The sequence below is a fragment of the Schistocerca americana genome, chromosome 6, assembly GCF_021461395.2.
Source record: "Schistocerca americana isolate TAMUIC-IGC-003095 chromosome 6, iqSchAmer2.1, whole genome shotgun sequence".
NCBI lineage: Eukaryota > Metazoa > Arthropoda > Insecta > Orthoptera > Acrididae > Schistocerca > Schistocerca americana.
Genome location: NC_060124.1, coordinates 380,733,717 through 380,749,847, shown reverse-complemented (window position 1 = coordinate 380,749,847; position 16,131 = coordinate 380,733,717). Strand labels below are relative to the sequence as shown.

The 16,131-nt window shown below is 39.9% G+C and overlaps 1 protein-coding gene across 1 annotated transcript in view; it reads left to right on the top strand.

Annotated features, from left to right (window-relative positions):
- LOC124619310 overlaps positions 1–5,642 on the top strand; it is an 89,499-nt gene extending 83,857 nt beyond the window's left edge. The window contains exon 4 of the mRNA XM_047145617.1: positions 4,592–5,642. Within this exon, the coding sequence (XP_047001573.1) occupies positions 4,592–4,939 (348 nt within the window). The 3' untranslated portion in view covers positions 4,940–5,642. The remainder of the gene's footprint in view (positions 1–4,591) is intronic.
- Positions 5,643–16,131: the final 10,489 nt, after the last annotated feature.

Genomic DNA, 16,131 nt, shown 5'->3' with positions numbered 1-16,131 from the left:
GGTGAAGTGAATAGACACAATGTGCGAATCTGGGCGGTAGAGAATCCTCACGCATTCGTGCAGCAAATTCGCAATTCACCAAAAGTTTACGTGTTTTGTGCAATCTCTCGGTTTAAAGTTTACGGCCCCTTTTTCTTCTGCAAAAAAAACGTTACAGGACACGTGTATCTGGACATGCTGGAAAATTGGCTCATGCCACAACTGGAGACCGACAGCGCTAACTTCATCTTTCAACAGGAGATTGGAAAACCGATGGATCGGTCTTGGTGGAGATCATGATCAGCAATTCATGTCATGGCCTCCACGCTCTCCCGACTTAACCCCATACAATTTCTTTCTGTGGGGTTATGTGAAAGATTCAGTGTTTAAACCTCCTCTACCAAGAAACGTGCCAGAACTGCGAGCTCGCATCAACGATGCTTTCGAACTCATTGATGGGGACATGCTGTGCCGAGTGTGGGAGGAACTTGATTATCGGATTGATGTCTGCCGAATCACTAAAGGGGCACATATCGAACATTTGTGAATGCCTAAAAAATCTTTTTGAGTTTTTGTATGTGTGTGCAAAGCATTGTGAAAATATCTCAAATAATAAAGTTATTGTAGAGCTGTGAAATCGCTTCAATCATTTGTAATAACCCTGTATAAGGTTGTTATAAATGACTGAAATGATTTCATAAATTCAGTGTTGTTACATTGGCATACTGTCACAAAACGCAACACTCACATAGCAAAACTCAAAAAGTTTGGTATTGTTGCAGTCACACTTCAGATTTATGCCACGGGATGCAGCAGTCTGCAGCTAGGCAAGATAGTGACAAGCACAGAGAAAGCATATAATGCGCATGAAATGCATTCACATCGGTCTGCCGTAACAGTGCAACGATACTTCAGAACGAAATTCAACAAAGATCCACAAACTGCCAACTCCATTCCGCAATGGTGTGGGTAGTCTAAAGCTTCAGAATGCCTCTGCAATGGTAAATCAATGGGTCGGCTTGTAGTGAGTGAAGAACCAGTCAACAGTGTACGGGCGAGTTTCACACGTAGCCCACAGAAGTCGACGAACAGAGCAAGCAGAGCTGAACGAACCATAACCGATCTTGTGGAAGACCTTACGGAAATGACTAAAGCTGAATCGTTACCACTTGCAATTGTTTCAAGCCCTGTTGAGGTCAGATGCTTTGAAATTTTGGCACCGTTGCAACAGCCTATGGAAGAGGATGGGTTTAGTGAGGAACTCATCTTTAGTGATGAAACTCTGATGGTACAGGACTGCACCAGTGTCACACTGGGACCCGTCGCAGGGCAGGTTTTATGATTTACCTGGCGTTAAAGAAGCCAGATAGGAAGCAGTACAGAGACACTGCTTGAGAGACTGAAAAGCCCATGGCAGTCGGCAGACCAGCCAAACGTAACGCCCTTCTGGTGAATTCGGTTAAGAGGATGACATATGTGCATTGCCTAGGGAATGTACTAAGCATTATATGAAATCTTACCCAGAAAAGACTGGAACTCCTTCAGATTTTTGGGCAGATTGACGATGGCTTTGATGTGGTTGCCCATCAGGACAAGGCCATCTGTGCTAATTACAAGTCCCAAATAATACGCTTCTGAGGAGAGGAAAGTGTAGTTTTTTCAGTTTGTAACAGAGGCCTTTCTGCGGGAGGCACTGGAAACCGACTGAAGAACTCTAAAAATGTTTCTGTCGTGTAGGGTCCATCACCCATAGACAGTCTGTATAAAATTGCTGCATATACACACAGAACTATTGGCCCTCTTAATGACCACCAAAGGGGTGGCCCACTAACTCAATTAAATGGGAGAAATGACACCTTAAACTGCCAACACTGCAGATTGGCCTGTACCTTGCCACACATGGAAAAAGAATGGGGCAGAGTCCTAACCACAGTAAGGAATCCAGACCATGATAACAAATGGATTGACACCCTGTCAATTATCGGAAAGCCAAAAACAGAAAACAGAAAAAAATGATTCCTAAAAATATTTTAAATCAACAGTAAAGTGACCTCCAAAAATTGCCATTTCACATAAGATGGAGAGTCGCACTTGCAAAACAATGCACTGTTTACTGTAAGACACAACCTGATGTAGCGCATGTTGCTGCTCCATGCCACCCAAGAGCCTGTAGGTTGTCAATCAATGAGGCTGACTGTTGCTCCTGTGTCGACATGAAATTTGACTGGCCGCCCAACCACAACCAGTGTCAGCAAAATATACCAGGGCGACCCACACAGGGCATCATGGACATCTCCAGAGCCCAGCAAAAACTGTAGGGACTCTGGTGACTCACTTGTGGCTCACCAGCTGTCACAATGTTACCAAATAGCCTATATGATGGCATACTACATACATGACTTCCATGTGAAGGCAAGACTGGCGAACATGCAACATGTGACAATCGAGACAAGACCTGTGGCTCACCCATGAAGCAGAGGAAGAAACAAAGGTGGACCTGAAAACAGCTGCAGCCAGGACTTATAACACTGACACACATGAGCTCACTGCGCTCAGCACAGGCAGAGACTGTGATGCCAATGCATCAGAATCGTGAATGGTGGCAACACAGTGTGACATGGCAGGAGGTGAGTCCATGTGGAGTACCCCATGGAGCACTGAGCTCTGTTTACCATGCACACCTAAATGAGTCATCTGCCAGCTATCAGAAAGTGTGTCCTTTGCCACACTCTTCAGCTCATGCAGGTCTGCAATCTAGACAACGATGGCTAAAAAAAAGGGTCAGGTGAGGTTAACACCCAAGTCTGAACCTCAGATTCAGACACTAACTGGACAATCATGCCCCAAATTAGCTAGTCTACATAAGAGGGAGAACATTTAGGACACTCAAGACAACACATGTACAAGAGACTCTGCAAATCGGCAGAAGTGCTGGGTCCGTAGTGGTTCAAAATAAACATGAGGAAAGTGGAAACGAAAAATAATGGTATCACATGCATAAGAACATCCTTCATCACCACTTTAATACCTGTACAGGTGTGACAACACAACACCACTACAGTGCAGTATCGGTGTGGGTACTTCGCAGACTGATGCTAGCTTGATAGTAACTGGTTAACAGAACCTCATGAAAGGAAACAAAAACTCACCTTGCAAGTAAATCTGTGGGAAGCAGGAAGTCCTTGTCGAGACACCGCAAGGGGCTGAAGTTAGCATATGGCTGGTATGGGCGGCGGTTGAACACTCGGCATTAATACTTGACACAAGGTGCAAGGTACAAGGTGACGTTTGCAGCAGTTGAACCCTGAATAAACACTGGCCTGCTCAGCTGACTACCACCTGCAGGTAAACACCTCTATCAGTGGATCAAACCATACTACATATCACCTGTGTCTTCTGTGGCAGGTTTCCAGACTATTCTGTTGTGCACCCATGCCAGTTCTGCCCCTGTCTCAAAGTCCGCAGGCATGGATACTGAAGTTTGTGACCTCTATTGTTAAGAAATATGACACCAAGATGTATGCAAGCAGTTAAAAGTTCCTCATATGCCTGAATTACCATATATTGTGGGACTTCCGCAGTTTTACCATCTTACAATTCAATGTGGCACGGCAGTGAGGAAGTGTGCAGTCAGGTGACAGAGAGGTGCATGCAAGCGAGTATTCCAGCCATGTGCAAAGTTCTTCGCTGTCTCTGGAATTGACTGAAGGCAATAGCTGAAATGTTCTATTAGAGGTTACACTAAGAGTATCACCATAATCCATTGGGAACATCTGTGCACTGTAATACAGACAACAAAGACTTGCATGGTGTAGAGACAGTCAACTTGGAGATTCAGTGGCAATTTGAGGCATCAATCAATGACACTAGCTTCTATTTGTAGTGGTAACATTGGTACCAATGTGTCAAAAGCTGACCTGGCAAAAATTTTCTGGGATCAGCAATTTTTGAGATGCATACCTCTAAGACTCCTGGAGTAATGGTGTGGGGAATTATTGTGAATATGACAGGAGGACTGATTTGGAAACTCTTGTGAGGTTGCTGAATGTTCACCAGTATGTGGTAATAACAGTAATGCTAGACCCCATAATGCAGTTCACACCTTGAGGAATACACAGATCCTTGAGTGTTTCACTCAGTCCTCTGACTTGTCACCCATAGAATGGGTCTGGGTTACAATGGGGAGATACCCATTTACACACAGCTCCATGCCAGCAGTCTTCATGACTGACACTGCATGTGGTTCAGACATGACAAGAAATTACTTAAGGTAACATTTGGAGGCTACTCATACCACTCATACCAATAATGATTAACATCAGTTCTGCATGGAATGAAAGTGTAATCATTTAATATTATGTGACTACATGTCCACTGAGTTGGATAAAGCAGACTGATGTCTCATGGTGTAACACTTTCCTTTGTCATGTGTGGTGTAGTGGCTAAAAGTCTCTTACATTATATCGGAAGTATCTTTTACTAAATGGAAAATTTAGGTTATGGTGGACAAAATGACTAACTTCTGAAGCAAAAAATTACATATAGATCAAGTGGTCACAGCCAGTATTTGATTTACAAAAAGCGTGGAGGATTCAGTATGATTATATTGCAGGTCACTGCCTTCTGTGCCACTGCTGCTGCTGTTGCTGGCCTCCCTGCGACTGGCCAGCCTGCAAACATTGTGAAAACTCCTGATGAACGGGCCGTCTACCTGGCATCACTGTTCATGCGTTGTGTACTGCATGTGCTTGATGCTGCTGCCACCTGTGGGATTGCCTTTCCCAGAGAAATTGACTGTTTGCCAGATGCCTACTTTGATGGGATTGTATTTCACAATATCTGTGTCACCACACGAAATGGAAAAGATCCAAGAACTCTTGACATTTTTAAACCTCAGCATGAAGTGACATTTGAACAGCTCATGCGGGTAATAAAATGGAATCAATCCAAAAACCCTTGATTTAGAAACTGACAATCCACATGTTAAAAAATAAAAATAATATATTACTTACATATAAAATATTTTCAGTAATTAAGCTTTGTCAAAATGTAATAGGAAACATTTATAACACTCCTCATCTCCTCTCAATTATTCCTAATTTTAAAGCTTCATCTCTATTCTAAAAGTGTGACAGTTTCCAGTTTTCCAAACTACTCATTTCTTGTAAGTTTTCTGTCTTGTATATCAATTACTCAATAAATACTGTATGCTGTACCCAGGTGTGCAATGGATGTGCAACATCTGTTATAAAGTTTATTAAGTTTGGCTTTTGGTCAAATCAATGGCAGTTTATTTAGTTGTTTTGATGGTAACAGTTGTTTCTTTCGACATTCTGCATGTGAAACTGGTGACAGTTTTCTCATTTTTCCACTCTCTCACACATCAGTTAATGAAAATTAGAAATTTAATCAAACAAATGTTTATATTTCATAGATGCATGCTGTTAATTTATTTGATACAGAGTTTTAACCACTCTTTTTCTCTATAACTTCAGATTTGAGCTGTTAGTCAGCAAAAAGATATTTATAAAATACAGAGGTAATAATATACAGAGATATTGTTGAGTGAAATGAAACGTTGGTTTATGTTTTTGTATACTTATTGTAATAATATGAATGTACAGAAATGAACTGAATAAAATGAAATAAATTTTAGAACTTTATGAATCCACAATGTTATTAAAAGGGAAGGAATTGTTTTATGTGGCAGAAACAAACCACAAAATTATTTACATAACTGTTACTTCAAAACGGAACCTACATCAATATAATTGAACACCATATTGTGAAAATGACAAGATGAATACAATGAGTTCATGACATTCAAAAAGCTCTCATGCTGAAGAGAGAGAGAGAGAGAGAGAGAGAGAGAGAGAGAGAGAGAGAGAGAGAGAGAGAGATTTTCTTTTCAACTTAACATATTCATATACAGGGGTGGTTCTAGAAGTTGGTCAAGGGGGGGGGGATAATTAGTAAAATTTGTTGTTGCTTAAAGTAGTTTTTGGTAACTGTTTTGGAGTTCAGGGAAAGAAACTTATTTTCACATGGGACATTTTATAAATTACATAAACCATTAAGAAGGTCAACTCACAACAAATAAGTTTTCATTAATTTCCTGGATACAGAAGGTGACATGAATGTAAAAACTTGAACTTGATATGAATATTAAAAAAAATTCTGTAACAAAATTCACTGTATATTTCCATCTTCTTCCCAATTTGTCATGCTCATTCACCTCTGTTTCTTTTTACTGAATATGTCAATGATATTTTCAATGTCCATATCTCTATCTTTATGGATATTTGCAAGAGCCAATCCATTTAGTCTCACCTGCCCCATTGTGTTACGCAAATAAGTCTTTATTTGTCTCAAAGTGGAGAAGCTTCGGTCAGGAGTGCTTGAGGTGAAAGGAATAGTCCAAAATATTTGAAGTAAAACATATACATTTGGAAAAAACTGATTGTCACAGTTCTTTAATGCCTCAGTTACTGTTTCAGGTCTTTTACTTTCATCAACCCACTTTTTCTTCGATAGTTTCAGCTCTCCTTTCATTAAAAGCGAAGAACTCTCCAAAAACTGTTCATATTTCTTGGACGCCTCACTGTATTTTAAACAGTATGCAGGAGTAAGACCTTCAAGTGGTAATGTGGTAAGAAACTCTTGGGGAAATCTTGTTTCTAGCTCAGTAATAAAATGATCCGCAACAGGTAAAAATACTGTTCACCCGAAGTATTCCTTGGCGTTTGAAGCAGGAATGTTGTCTGTTTTGGTTTGTGTTGAAATAGTTCTTGGCATTGTTGTTACACCCCCAATATCTTTTGCCAGTTTATCAGCGTCTTCAAAAATACTTCTGAACTGTATTTCCGAATCCGTCCTTATATTGTTGAACACCTCAAGCACATCATTGGTGTGATTTAAGACAGTTGTTAAATCCATTTTAGGACTTTGGAGCTGTTCACTTAGTCTTAAAGTTACAGAGAAGCAATATGCTGCAGTTGCTAAAGCTACTAAAAAGTCTCTTCTTCCGACAGCAGAACTAAACATACAAGCTTTACTAGCCATTTCTGCATTGGTTTCATGACTACTTGAAAGTTTGTCAAGCAAGGTCACGAACGGGACAAATAGCTCCTTGAAAGTAGTAAGGATATCGTGCCTTTCCACCCATCTGGTTGGACACATTGCCTTCAACTTTGTTTTCTTTGACTCTGTGAATGGTAGTCATGATATAGCTTCCTCTATGGAACTTTTTCTGTTTGCAGAGGCAGACAAGAATGCTGAAACTGATCCTACAATTACCATCATATTTCTAACTATTGGAGTATCATAAGACTTAGAAATGCACAGGTTCAAAGAGTGGCTAAAACAATGGGTATAAATAGCCAACGGTTGTTTACTTAAAATAAGAGCTTGAACTCCTTTAAGTCTCTCAGCCACATTTGAGCCACCAACATAGCCCTGTCCACAAAGATACTGATAGCTCAGCCCCAGTCTCTTGAGTTATTCATCGATGGCTTCTGGAATTGAAGTGCCAGTAGTTTATTTAAAACCCAGTAAAACCCAGAAAGTCTTTTTTGGTAGCAGAGGTCTCTGTCAATGTACCTAATACAAAATGTCATCTGTTCCATAGTGGTGACATCGGTTGTTTCATCACACATAATGCTAAAAAATTTAGCCTTTTTCACATCCCTTGATATTGAGGAGTGAATAGCATCACCAATGCAATGTATGACTTCATTTTGGACTCTGTTACTTATCACAGAACTGTTTCGGCCACATGTACTGAAATGATGTTTTAAATATTCATCTCCAGCATCCACACAAAAAGCCAAAAGACTCCGAAACACTCAGTGTTTTCCCCTCTAGAAGATCATCAGTTTTTTCTTCTTTTAGCTGTAGAATTAAGTGATGATCACAATGTCCTTGTAAAGGCAGGTTATTTCTAGCACACAGGACTAAAGTCTTTATGACAGGCCTCAAGCATTTCCAGTTTTCTTCAATAATTCAAGATTTCTTGCTATCGAGGACGATGGCAATACTTTTTTTTTACTTGATTCCATAGAGCTTGTGACCTCTATAGCCTTCTCCATGGAAAATTTGTCATATTTTGTGTTTTCATGATGATGAAGATCTTCCGTAACCTTTTTGTATTTGACCAATGGTTCTTTTACCAGTATTTTCAACACCTATAAAAATAAATTAAAAATGTCTTAGATAAAGAATTAAGTAAAGAAAAAATAGTGCAAACACCAAACCTTGTAAGCACTCGAAATGTTAGCAACATAGAAATTTTTGCTGAAAAAAGAAGCCTGAAAACTATTTGAATAATTACGTTTTTGTATCTGAAGTGTTTCCAATTAGCAACGACACTTCCAAGTTATTTCTGTTTTTTACCAAGCCAGTTAAAGGTTTCATTTATTTAGATAAATGGAAAGCTGTAATAAGTACCTGGGAGCTGTAATAAGTAACTGAATGAGAAAACAGAACACATTCAGTACAAAATCCACCACGTAACATTTTACTGTATGAAAGCCAGTTCTACTGGCTTGTCCACTTATGCTTAAATCTTCAGTTTTGCTTCCCTTGCAACTGAGTAGGAAAAGAAAAGAAAAGCTTGCAGGAGGCATCCAAGTATTCTTTAAAAACTTAAGCTTCTCATCATCATGTAAGGTGCCTTTAACAGTTCTTCCTGTATTGTATGGGTCATAATATGTTTCAGTCCTTCTGGTCTTTCTCCTGTGAATTAAATATGCTTTGAATGTCAGTATTACACACAAGTGGCTCAACACCAAAGTATATAGCATAATTTACACATTTAAATAATTTTAGTTTATTATGACCACTAAAAAGTCACCACTTGTCTTCCAAAATATTATCATTACCCCATATTCCTTGGTCTTGCCCCCTCCCCCTACCAACATTTGTATGGGCGCTCTCAGTAAACAGTATTGAAATGGTCTTGTGTATTTACATGCTTAATGAAGGTACTGACTGCACCAATTCCATGCAGTAATGACAAGGTAAACAGACTCAGAACAGTGAAGCAGCAAAGAGTAAGAAAGCAGACAACAATAGCTTCTTCGGACAGTGTTTCAGCTACTTAATGTTACTGGCAGTACGGAACAAGTGACAGCCATCACCCGCCTTCTACCAATTCAGGACTGTCAAGATACAGTTTACACACCTGTCTGTTTGTGAAACCAGTCCATGAATGGTGTTTATGAGTCCAAAGATACATAAAATTTAAGTTTCTCTTACTTTAATGGCCTTTGCCTGGAACTTTTGTTTGCAAATGTTCCTACAGAAAGGATTCAAAATTCAATATGACATTAGCGATCTATCTCAGTGAAGGTCATTGGTTGGTTCCACCCTGTGCCATCAGTCAGTCGCAGTCAGATTAATAAGAGGAAAACCATGAAAGATTCCGCATCACATTACCTACTGCAGGCCTATAAGCTTTCTTCTAGCAGTCTGAAAAGCTTTTAGAAACTTCTGAAGTGCTCTCACACGTTTATAGACTATTACTAAAAGTTGGTAGATATTGTTGAGAGAGAAAGCTTTGAATAATTTGTAAGGTGACAGAATATATGAAGGTCAATTTAGCATCTTACATAAGAGCTTTATATATTGCTACGGGAAGGTGAATATGACACCTATCTTAATTCGGCAGTAATGAGCAAATTTGCCTGAAAGTATGTTATGCAAAAGGAACGACACTCAATCGACAGTATTAACACACTGATCATATAATGCATGTCTATGAGCAGAAGGTGAGACAAGCAGCGAGAGGAAACATTTTGGTTTGGAAGCAATCACGAGGAGAGGCGAAGGCTACACCACAGGGGGTACCACGGAAAGCACTTAAGGCGCGTCCCATGGTGGGAGTCAATGACTGACCAACCTGGTGACTCAGACCATGTTGGTCAAAAAAAGCCATGACACAGAGAACGAAAGAACCCAAGTAGGGAGACAGTTCAGTTACGAGAAAGACAAGACAGAAATTTTCGAGGACTCTTCTCTGAACAGGCATCAAGTGCAGAATGAGGCACTTAATGCTCTGTACGACGCAGAGGAGAAATTTGTGTGAACACTGTGTTCACAGCAGCTGACATCCAGCTAGAAATTAGCTGTAGCATCGTTTAGATCCAACAGCAGTGAAATGAACCTGACAGTTAGTTAATTGTTCTTGAGAGAACTGTGAGAGCATTATAATCTGCACGCTGCTCTAGGCATGTGCGTGTATATCATCATATTCGAGGACTAGGGATAAGTACTTGTTTTCTCGCATAATGAGAAACATAGGGAGAGTTTCTGCTGGAAAATTCAGCAAAGGCTCAACAAGATTTTATAGGAATTTCAGAGGAAGAGAGCGGCCATACATACTACAGCTCATCACAGCTAAGGCAAATACCGAATGCAGAGGCGTAAACTTGTTGGGTCAACAGCTTGCATCCACTGTAAACTCGAGTGACTTTGGGTAATCTTTTGCTCAGCTTGTCACAAAACTAACCATCCTCCGTATACTTGACTGTCATCCTAAATAGTACCGAACTTTGAACCAGAATCGGATGATTTATCATAGTACTAACAAACATCATAACGTAATTGTAAGAATAATTTTGTAAAGAAACTTCTAGTTAAAATTTAATATTGGTGTGTTTAGGATTAGTTAAATGTCAGAATACAAGATGCGTCATCTTTACAATTGTCTTAACATTGTCACATAGTAAACTGTGTAAAAGATTGTATATCTGTAAAAGTTTGCAACATTAAACAAGTGTCACTACAGCATACACAGTTGTGTCCTCAGTCATAGAATAAGCAACCACAATCTCACATCTTACAAATTTTGTCAATATTATTAATACCAAAAATACATATGGCCAGCTTTAGTAAAAAAAAATACAGCAATCGAGTGTTATTTTTCAGTACAAATTAGTTAAATAATGCCGGTTTGTGCAGAAAATATTTTACCTGCTTATAGACGAATGGCGTCTTTAAAAATTGACCACACTTGTTATGTTTTCAACCAGTTGTATTCTTACCATTACTTATTGAATAACATAATAATGCTAATCTTACTTAATTAAACTAATAACTACTAGTAAAAAATCTCAGTATCTCGAAGGAAGTATTATTTAAAATTAAGAAGATATGTCCCTTACCAATTGTTTTGTGTTGTCAAAATTGTAGACTCTAGATGCTCAAGCCTGTGACGGTTCCAATTATGTAACTCAAGCTCCCGATTCCTTACGAGAGTTTTTGGCCCTATGCTTCAGTTTTCCAAAATTATACATTAGCTTGCGATTCATTGCAGCAATGTCTTTAATCACTCACTCCAATCTCTAATACACTACTATTTCAGAAAAAAATTGGCACTTCACGATGCATGATTTGGTCACACTACTCAGTTACGCACTTCAGTAATATCAATAACAATACTCGGAAAACAAGTGTTCACTGACAGCACGTGGAAGAGTTGGAAGGACAACTGACTGTTTTTAACAATCAATTGGTCAGTCGATTGTCTTTTCGTCCATTCAGTATCTTCACTCGGTTGCAGCAGTTATATGAATTTTACACTCAGTTTCCGGGTTTGAGTTATTTATTCACATTCTCTTTCGGACTTTTTGGTCATCATATCAATTTTTGGTTGGTTTTTAAAATTTAATATCATATGCTGCCCTTTAATTCATGTATATATAAATGAACCATCACCTTTTAACACGTTTCTGAAATAACTATGATCAAAGTTGTAAAGATCAATGTGGAACACCCTGTATTTTCCTTACTTCGTTATTGAGCAGTTGACAAGTATTTTGGACAGGCCAGGAAAACTGCTGGTGAATCCTGTGGATTCCTTGGGCAGATTGAGGGAATATTTTGAAGAGTTGCTCAATGTAGGTGAAAATACGATCAGTAATGTTTCAGATTTCGAGGTGCAATGGAATAGGAATGATGATGGAAATAGGATCACATTTGAGGAAGTGGAGAAAATGGTCAATAGATTGCAGTGCAATAAAGCAGCTGGGTGGCTGAAATTAAGTTGGAACTCATCAAATACAGTGGAATGTCAGGTCTTAAATGGCTACACAGGATAATTGAAATGGCCTGGGAGTCGGGACAGGTTCCATCAGATTGGACAAAAGCAGTAATCACACCAATCTTTAAACATGGAAACAGAAAAGATTGTAACAACTACAGAGGTATCTCTTTAATCAGTGTTGTGGGTAAAATCTTCTCAGGTATTGTTGAAAGGAAAGTGCGAGTAGTAGTTGAGGACCAATTGGATGAAAATCAGTGTAGGTTTAGGCCTCTTAGAGATTGTCAGGACCAGATCTTTAGCTTACGGCAAATAATGGAGAAGCGTTATGAGTGGAACAGGGAATTGATCTATGCTTTATAGATCTAGAAAAGGCATATGACCGGGTTCCTACGAGGAAGTTATTGTCTGTTCTACGAGATTATGGAATAGGAGGCAAACTTTTGCAAGCAATTAAAGGTTTTTACATGGGTAGTCAGGCAGCAGTTAGAGTTGATGGTAAATTGAGTTCATGGTTCAGAGTAGTTTCAGGGTTAAGACAAGGCTGCAACCTGTCTCCACTGTTGTTCATATTATTATGGATCATATGTTGAAAACAATAGACTGGCTGGGTGAGATTAAGATATGTGAACACAAAATAAGCAGTCTTGCATATGCGGATGACTTAGTTGTGATGGCAGATTCAATTGAAAGTTTGAAAAGTAATATTTCAGAGCTAGATCAGAAATGTAAGGACAATGGTATGAAGAGTAGCATCTCCAAAACGAAAGTAATGTCAGTGGGAAAGAGATATAAATGGATTGAGTGCCAAATAGGAAGAACAAAGTTAGAACAGGTGGACGGTTTCAAGTACTTAGGATGCATATTCTCACAGGATGGCACCATAGTGAAAGAACTGGAAGTGAAGTATAGCAAAGCTAATGCAGTGAGCATTCAGCTACGATCTACTCTCTTCTGCAAGAAGGAAGTCAGTACCAAGACTAAGTTATCTGTGCACCGTTCAAGCTTTCGACCAATTTGTTGTATGGGAGTGAAAGCTGGGTGGATTCAGGTTACCTTATCAATAAGGTTGAGGTTACGGATATGAAAGTAGCTAGGATGATTGCAGGTACTAATAGATGGGAACAATGGCAGGAGGGTGTCCACAATGAGGAAATCAAAGAAAAACTGGGAATGAACTCTATAGATGTAGCAGTCAGGGCGAACAGGCTTAGATGGTGGGGTCATGTTACACGCATGGGAGAAGCAAGGTTACCCAAGTGACTCATGGGTTCAGCAGTAGAGGGTAGGAGGAGTCAGGGCAGACCAAGGAGAAGGTACCTGGATTCGGTTAAGAATGATTTTGAAGTAATAGGTTTAACATCAGAAGAGGCACCAATGTTAGCACTGAATAGGGGACCATGGAGGAATTTAATAAGGGGGACTATGCTCCAGACTGAACGCTGAAAGGCATAATCAGTCTTAAATGATGATGATGATGATGATGCTTTATTGAGACAATGAAAAGCTGCCAATAATTGGTGATCATATATACCATGACATTGCCCCACTTGCCAGACAACTGAATATTTTAAATATCATTTGCCTTCTACTCACTAAGCTGTATTAAAATGGACTTAACTTACATTCATATTCCTTAATACAAACGCATACTGCGTTTGAACATGAACGTCTCTATAATGCGCTTTCACAAATTCCTGTAACTCTCATGTGTAGTTTATATCTACTGGTCAGTAGGTGGCACGTGCCAGCTGGCGTTGCCAGCATTGCAACGCGCCTACAGAATGTACATGCCTGGGAAAATAATACGATTTGACCTAGACGTCCAGCGATTCCAAGTTTTTGTCTGGGATTAGAAATTTAAGTGTAGGTAGGCATTTCCAGCATATTTAGCTTTCTTGATTATTATAAGTAGTACATTAATTTACATCCAGTGTATATTAATAAATAATAAGATGCCCATTTTAAGTTAAATGATTATTGGTTTAGATAGTGAGCTCTTTGCTGCTCTTATTCTTTTGTTAAAACGTGTTTGAAATGCATTGCAACCCATATTGCTACATAATTATTTAAAAAAAAAAAAGATTGAATCTGTTGAAGTAATATATTTGCTGATTTCTGGAGTCATTTCATCCAGTGTAAAATGGTATTCCATTAAGGGGGGGGGGGGGCTATAGCCCCCATAGCCCTCCCCCCATGCCACCGCCCCTGTTCATATATCAATGCTCTCACCTTGATAAAGAAAAACACAATATTCATGAGATTTTGTTACCAGTTTATCACACTCCTATACCAGTACATTCAGTCCAGTGACTACCCAAATCTTTAGTACCCTCATTAAAGTAATGTATGTCAAACTGTGAGGGAAAAAGGCATCAGTTTCATCTTTGGTCTCACCATTTCGTTGGGATCTACATCAACACAATCTTTTCTTCAGGTATGGAAATGAAAATTAAAATAAGGAAAATTAGATGTAATGAAAGTGCAACTGAGATGTAATTTTACAGCATTGTTCAGAGATGTGCATAATGACAGTTTAAGATGGAAGGATCAGGGTGGGTGAGTGTAATGGCTTTGGTGAAGGCAGTTTTAAGGTTACCAAAGGCATCAAGCATGGGTTTGGTCCAGTCCAACTTCCGTTTCCTTATGGTGTTTTTGCCAGAGAGGGTGTTGGTGAGGGCCACTTGGATGGAGGCTGCTTGAGGAATATGGTGGCGGTGAAAGTTTGCTTACCCAGGAAACAATGGAGCTGAGCATAATCCTCAGGAAGAGGAAGATCAAGTATGGTTTTGACACAAGAACTCGTTGGTCGGAGGCCATTGGCAGAGACAGTATGGCCTAGGAAGGTAACAGATATGGAACAGAGTTGAAATTTATCAAGATTGATCACCACACTGTTGGCAGCGAGGGCCGAATGGACTACATTGAGGTGAACTGGATAGTCCTCAGCAGAGGAGGAAAATATCAGTATATCATCTAAGTGAGTGTAAGCAAATGGCAGAGGTAGCAAAATGGAATCAATGAACTGCTGCCACATCTGTGCAGCATTTTTCACTCTGTAAGGCATGTAACAGTATTCAAATAGGCTGAAGGGTGTGATGATGCCCGTCTTATCCAGTGGATGCATAGGGATTTGATGGTATGCCTTGGAACAATCTAAAACAGAGAAAAATTGCGAGAATTCCTGAATATGAAGAATTGGGTAGTTATCATAATGGTGCAAGCATTAAGGGACCTATAGTCCTCACACATGCTTAAGGTGCCATCCTTTTTAGGAACAAGATGAATAGGTGAAGACCAGTTGCTATTGGAGGAGCACAGCATGCCCGAAGCCAACAGATCCTGAACAATTTCTCTGGTGTGCAGAAGTTTGGAAGTGTTAAGGTTCCTGGCTTTATAACATACAGATGGGCCATCTGTGGTGCGAATCCTATGTTAAGTGCCATTACTGACGGCTGACACTTGCGAAGGGAGGTCGGCAAGAGGAGTCAGGAAGGGCTTCCAGGCAATGTCGGTTCACTGACCTTGCTGAACCAGGGTGGCATAGGCAGTGCATCAGCTGTGGTCGGTGATGGAAGATACGGTACAGGAGCACAGCATGGAGATGCATCTTGTAGATTCATCCACAGTGGTGAGGAAACAACAGCAGGTGGAGGAATGCTCAACACAGGAGCAGATTGGGAAGAAGGCACAGTAGAGACGTGTGTTGAGTCACCTCGTTGTGGTTCTGCAGGTAGGCGATATATCTTACTTTGTGCTTCTGACAATTCAGCAGAAACACAGGCAATGTGGGTGCATAACGCATCATTCTGGGTGCGGAGTTCATTGATTTGTGAGTGCTCGTCTGACAGGTCAGAGAGCCGTGTAGTAATGCACTCGAGCAGGGATGCACATGAGGAAAGCATAGCCAAGGATGCAGAGGGCAAAGTTGTACTGAACTCATTTGAGCACAGAACACTAGAACCAGATGCGTGGCAGAGCATGGCGGCCTGCAGATCTGGTGAAAGTGCGTAATGGTATAGAAAATTTAACCTGATCACAGGTTCATCCACATCGGCAATGTGAAAGTCCAAGGAAAGGTGTGGACCAGTGACAGGCAAAGTGACATCTTG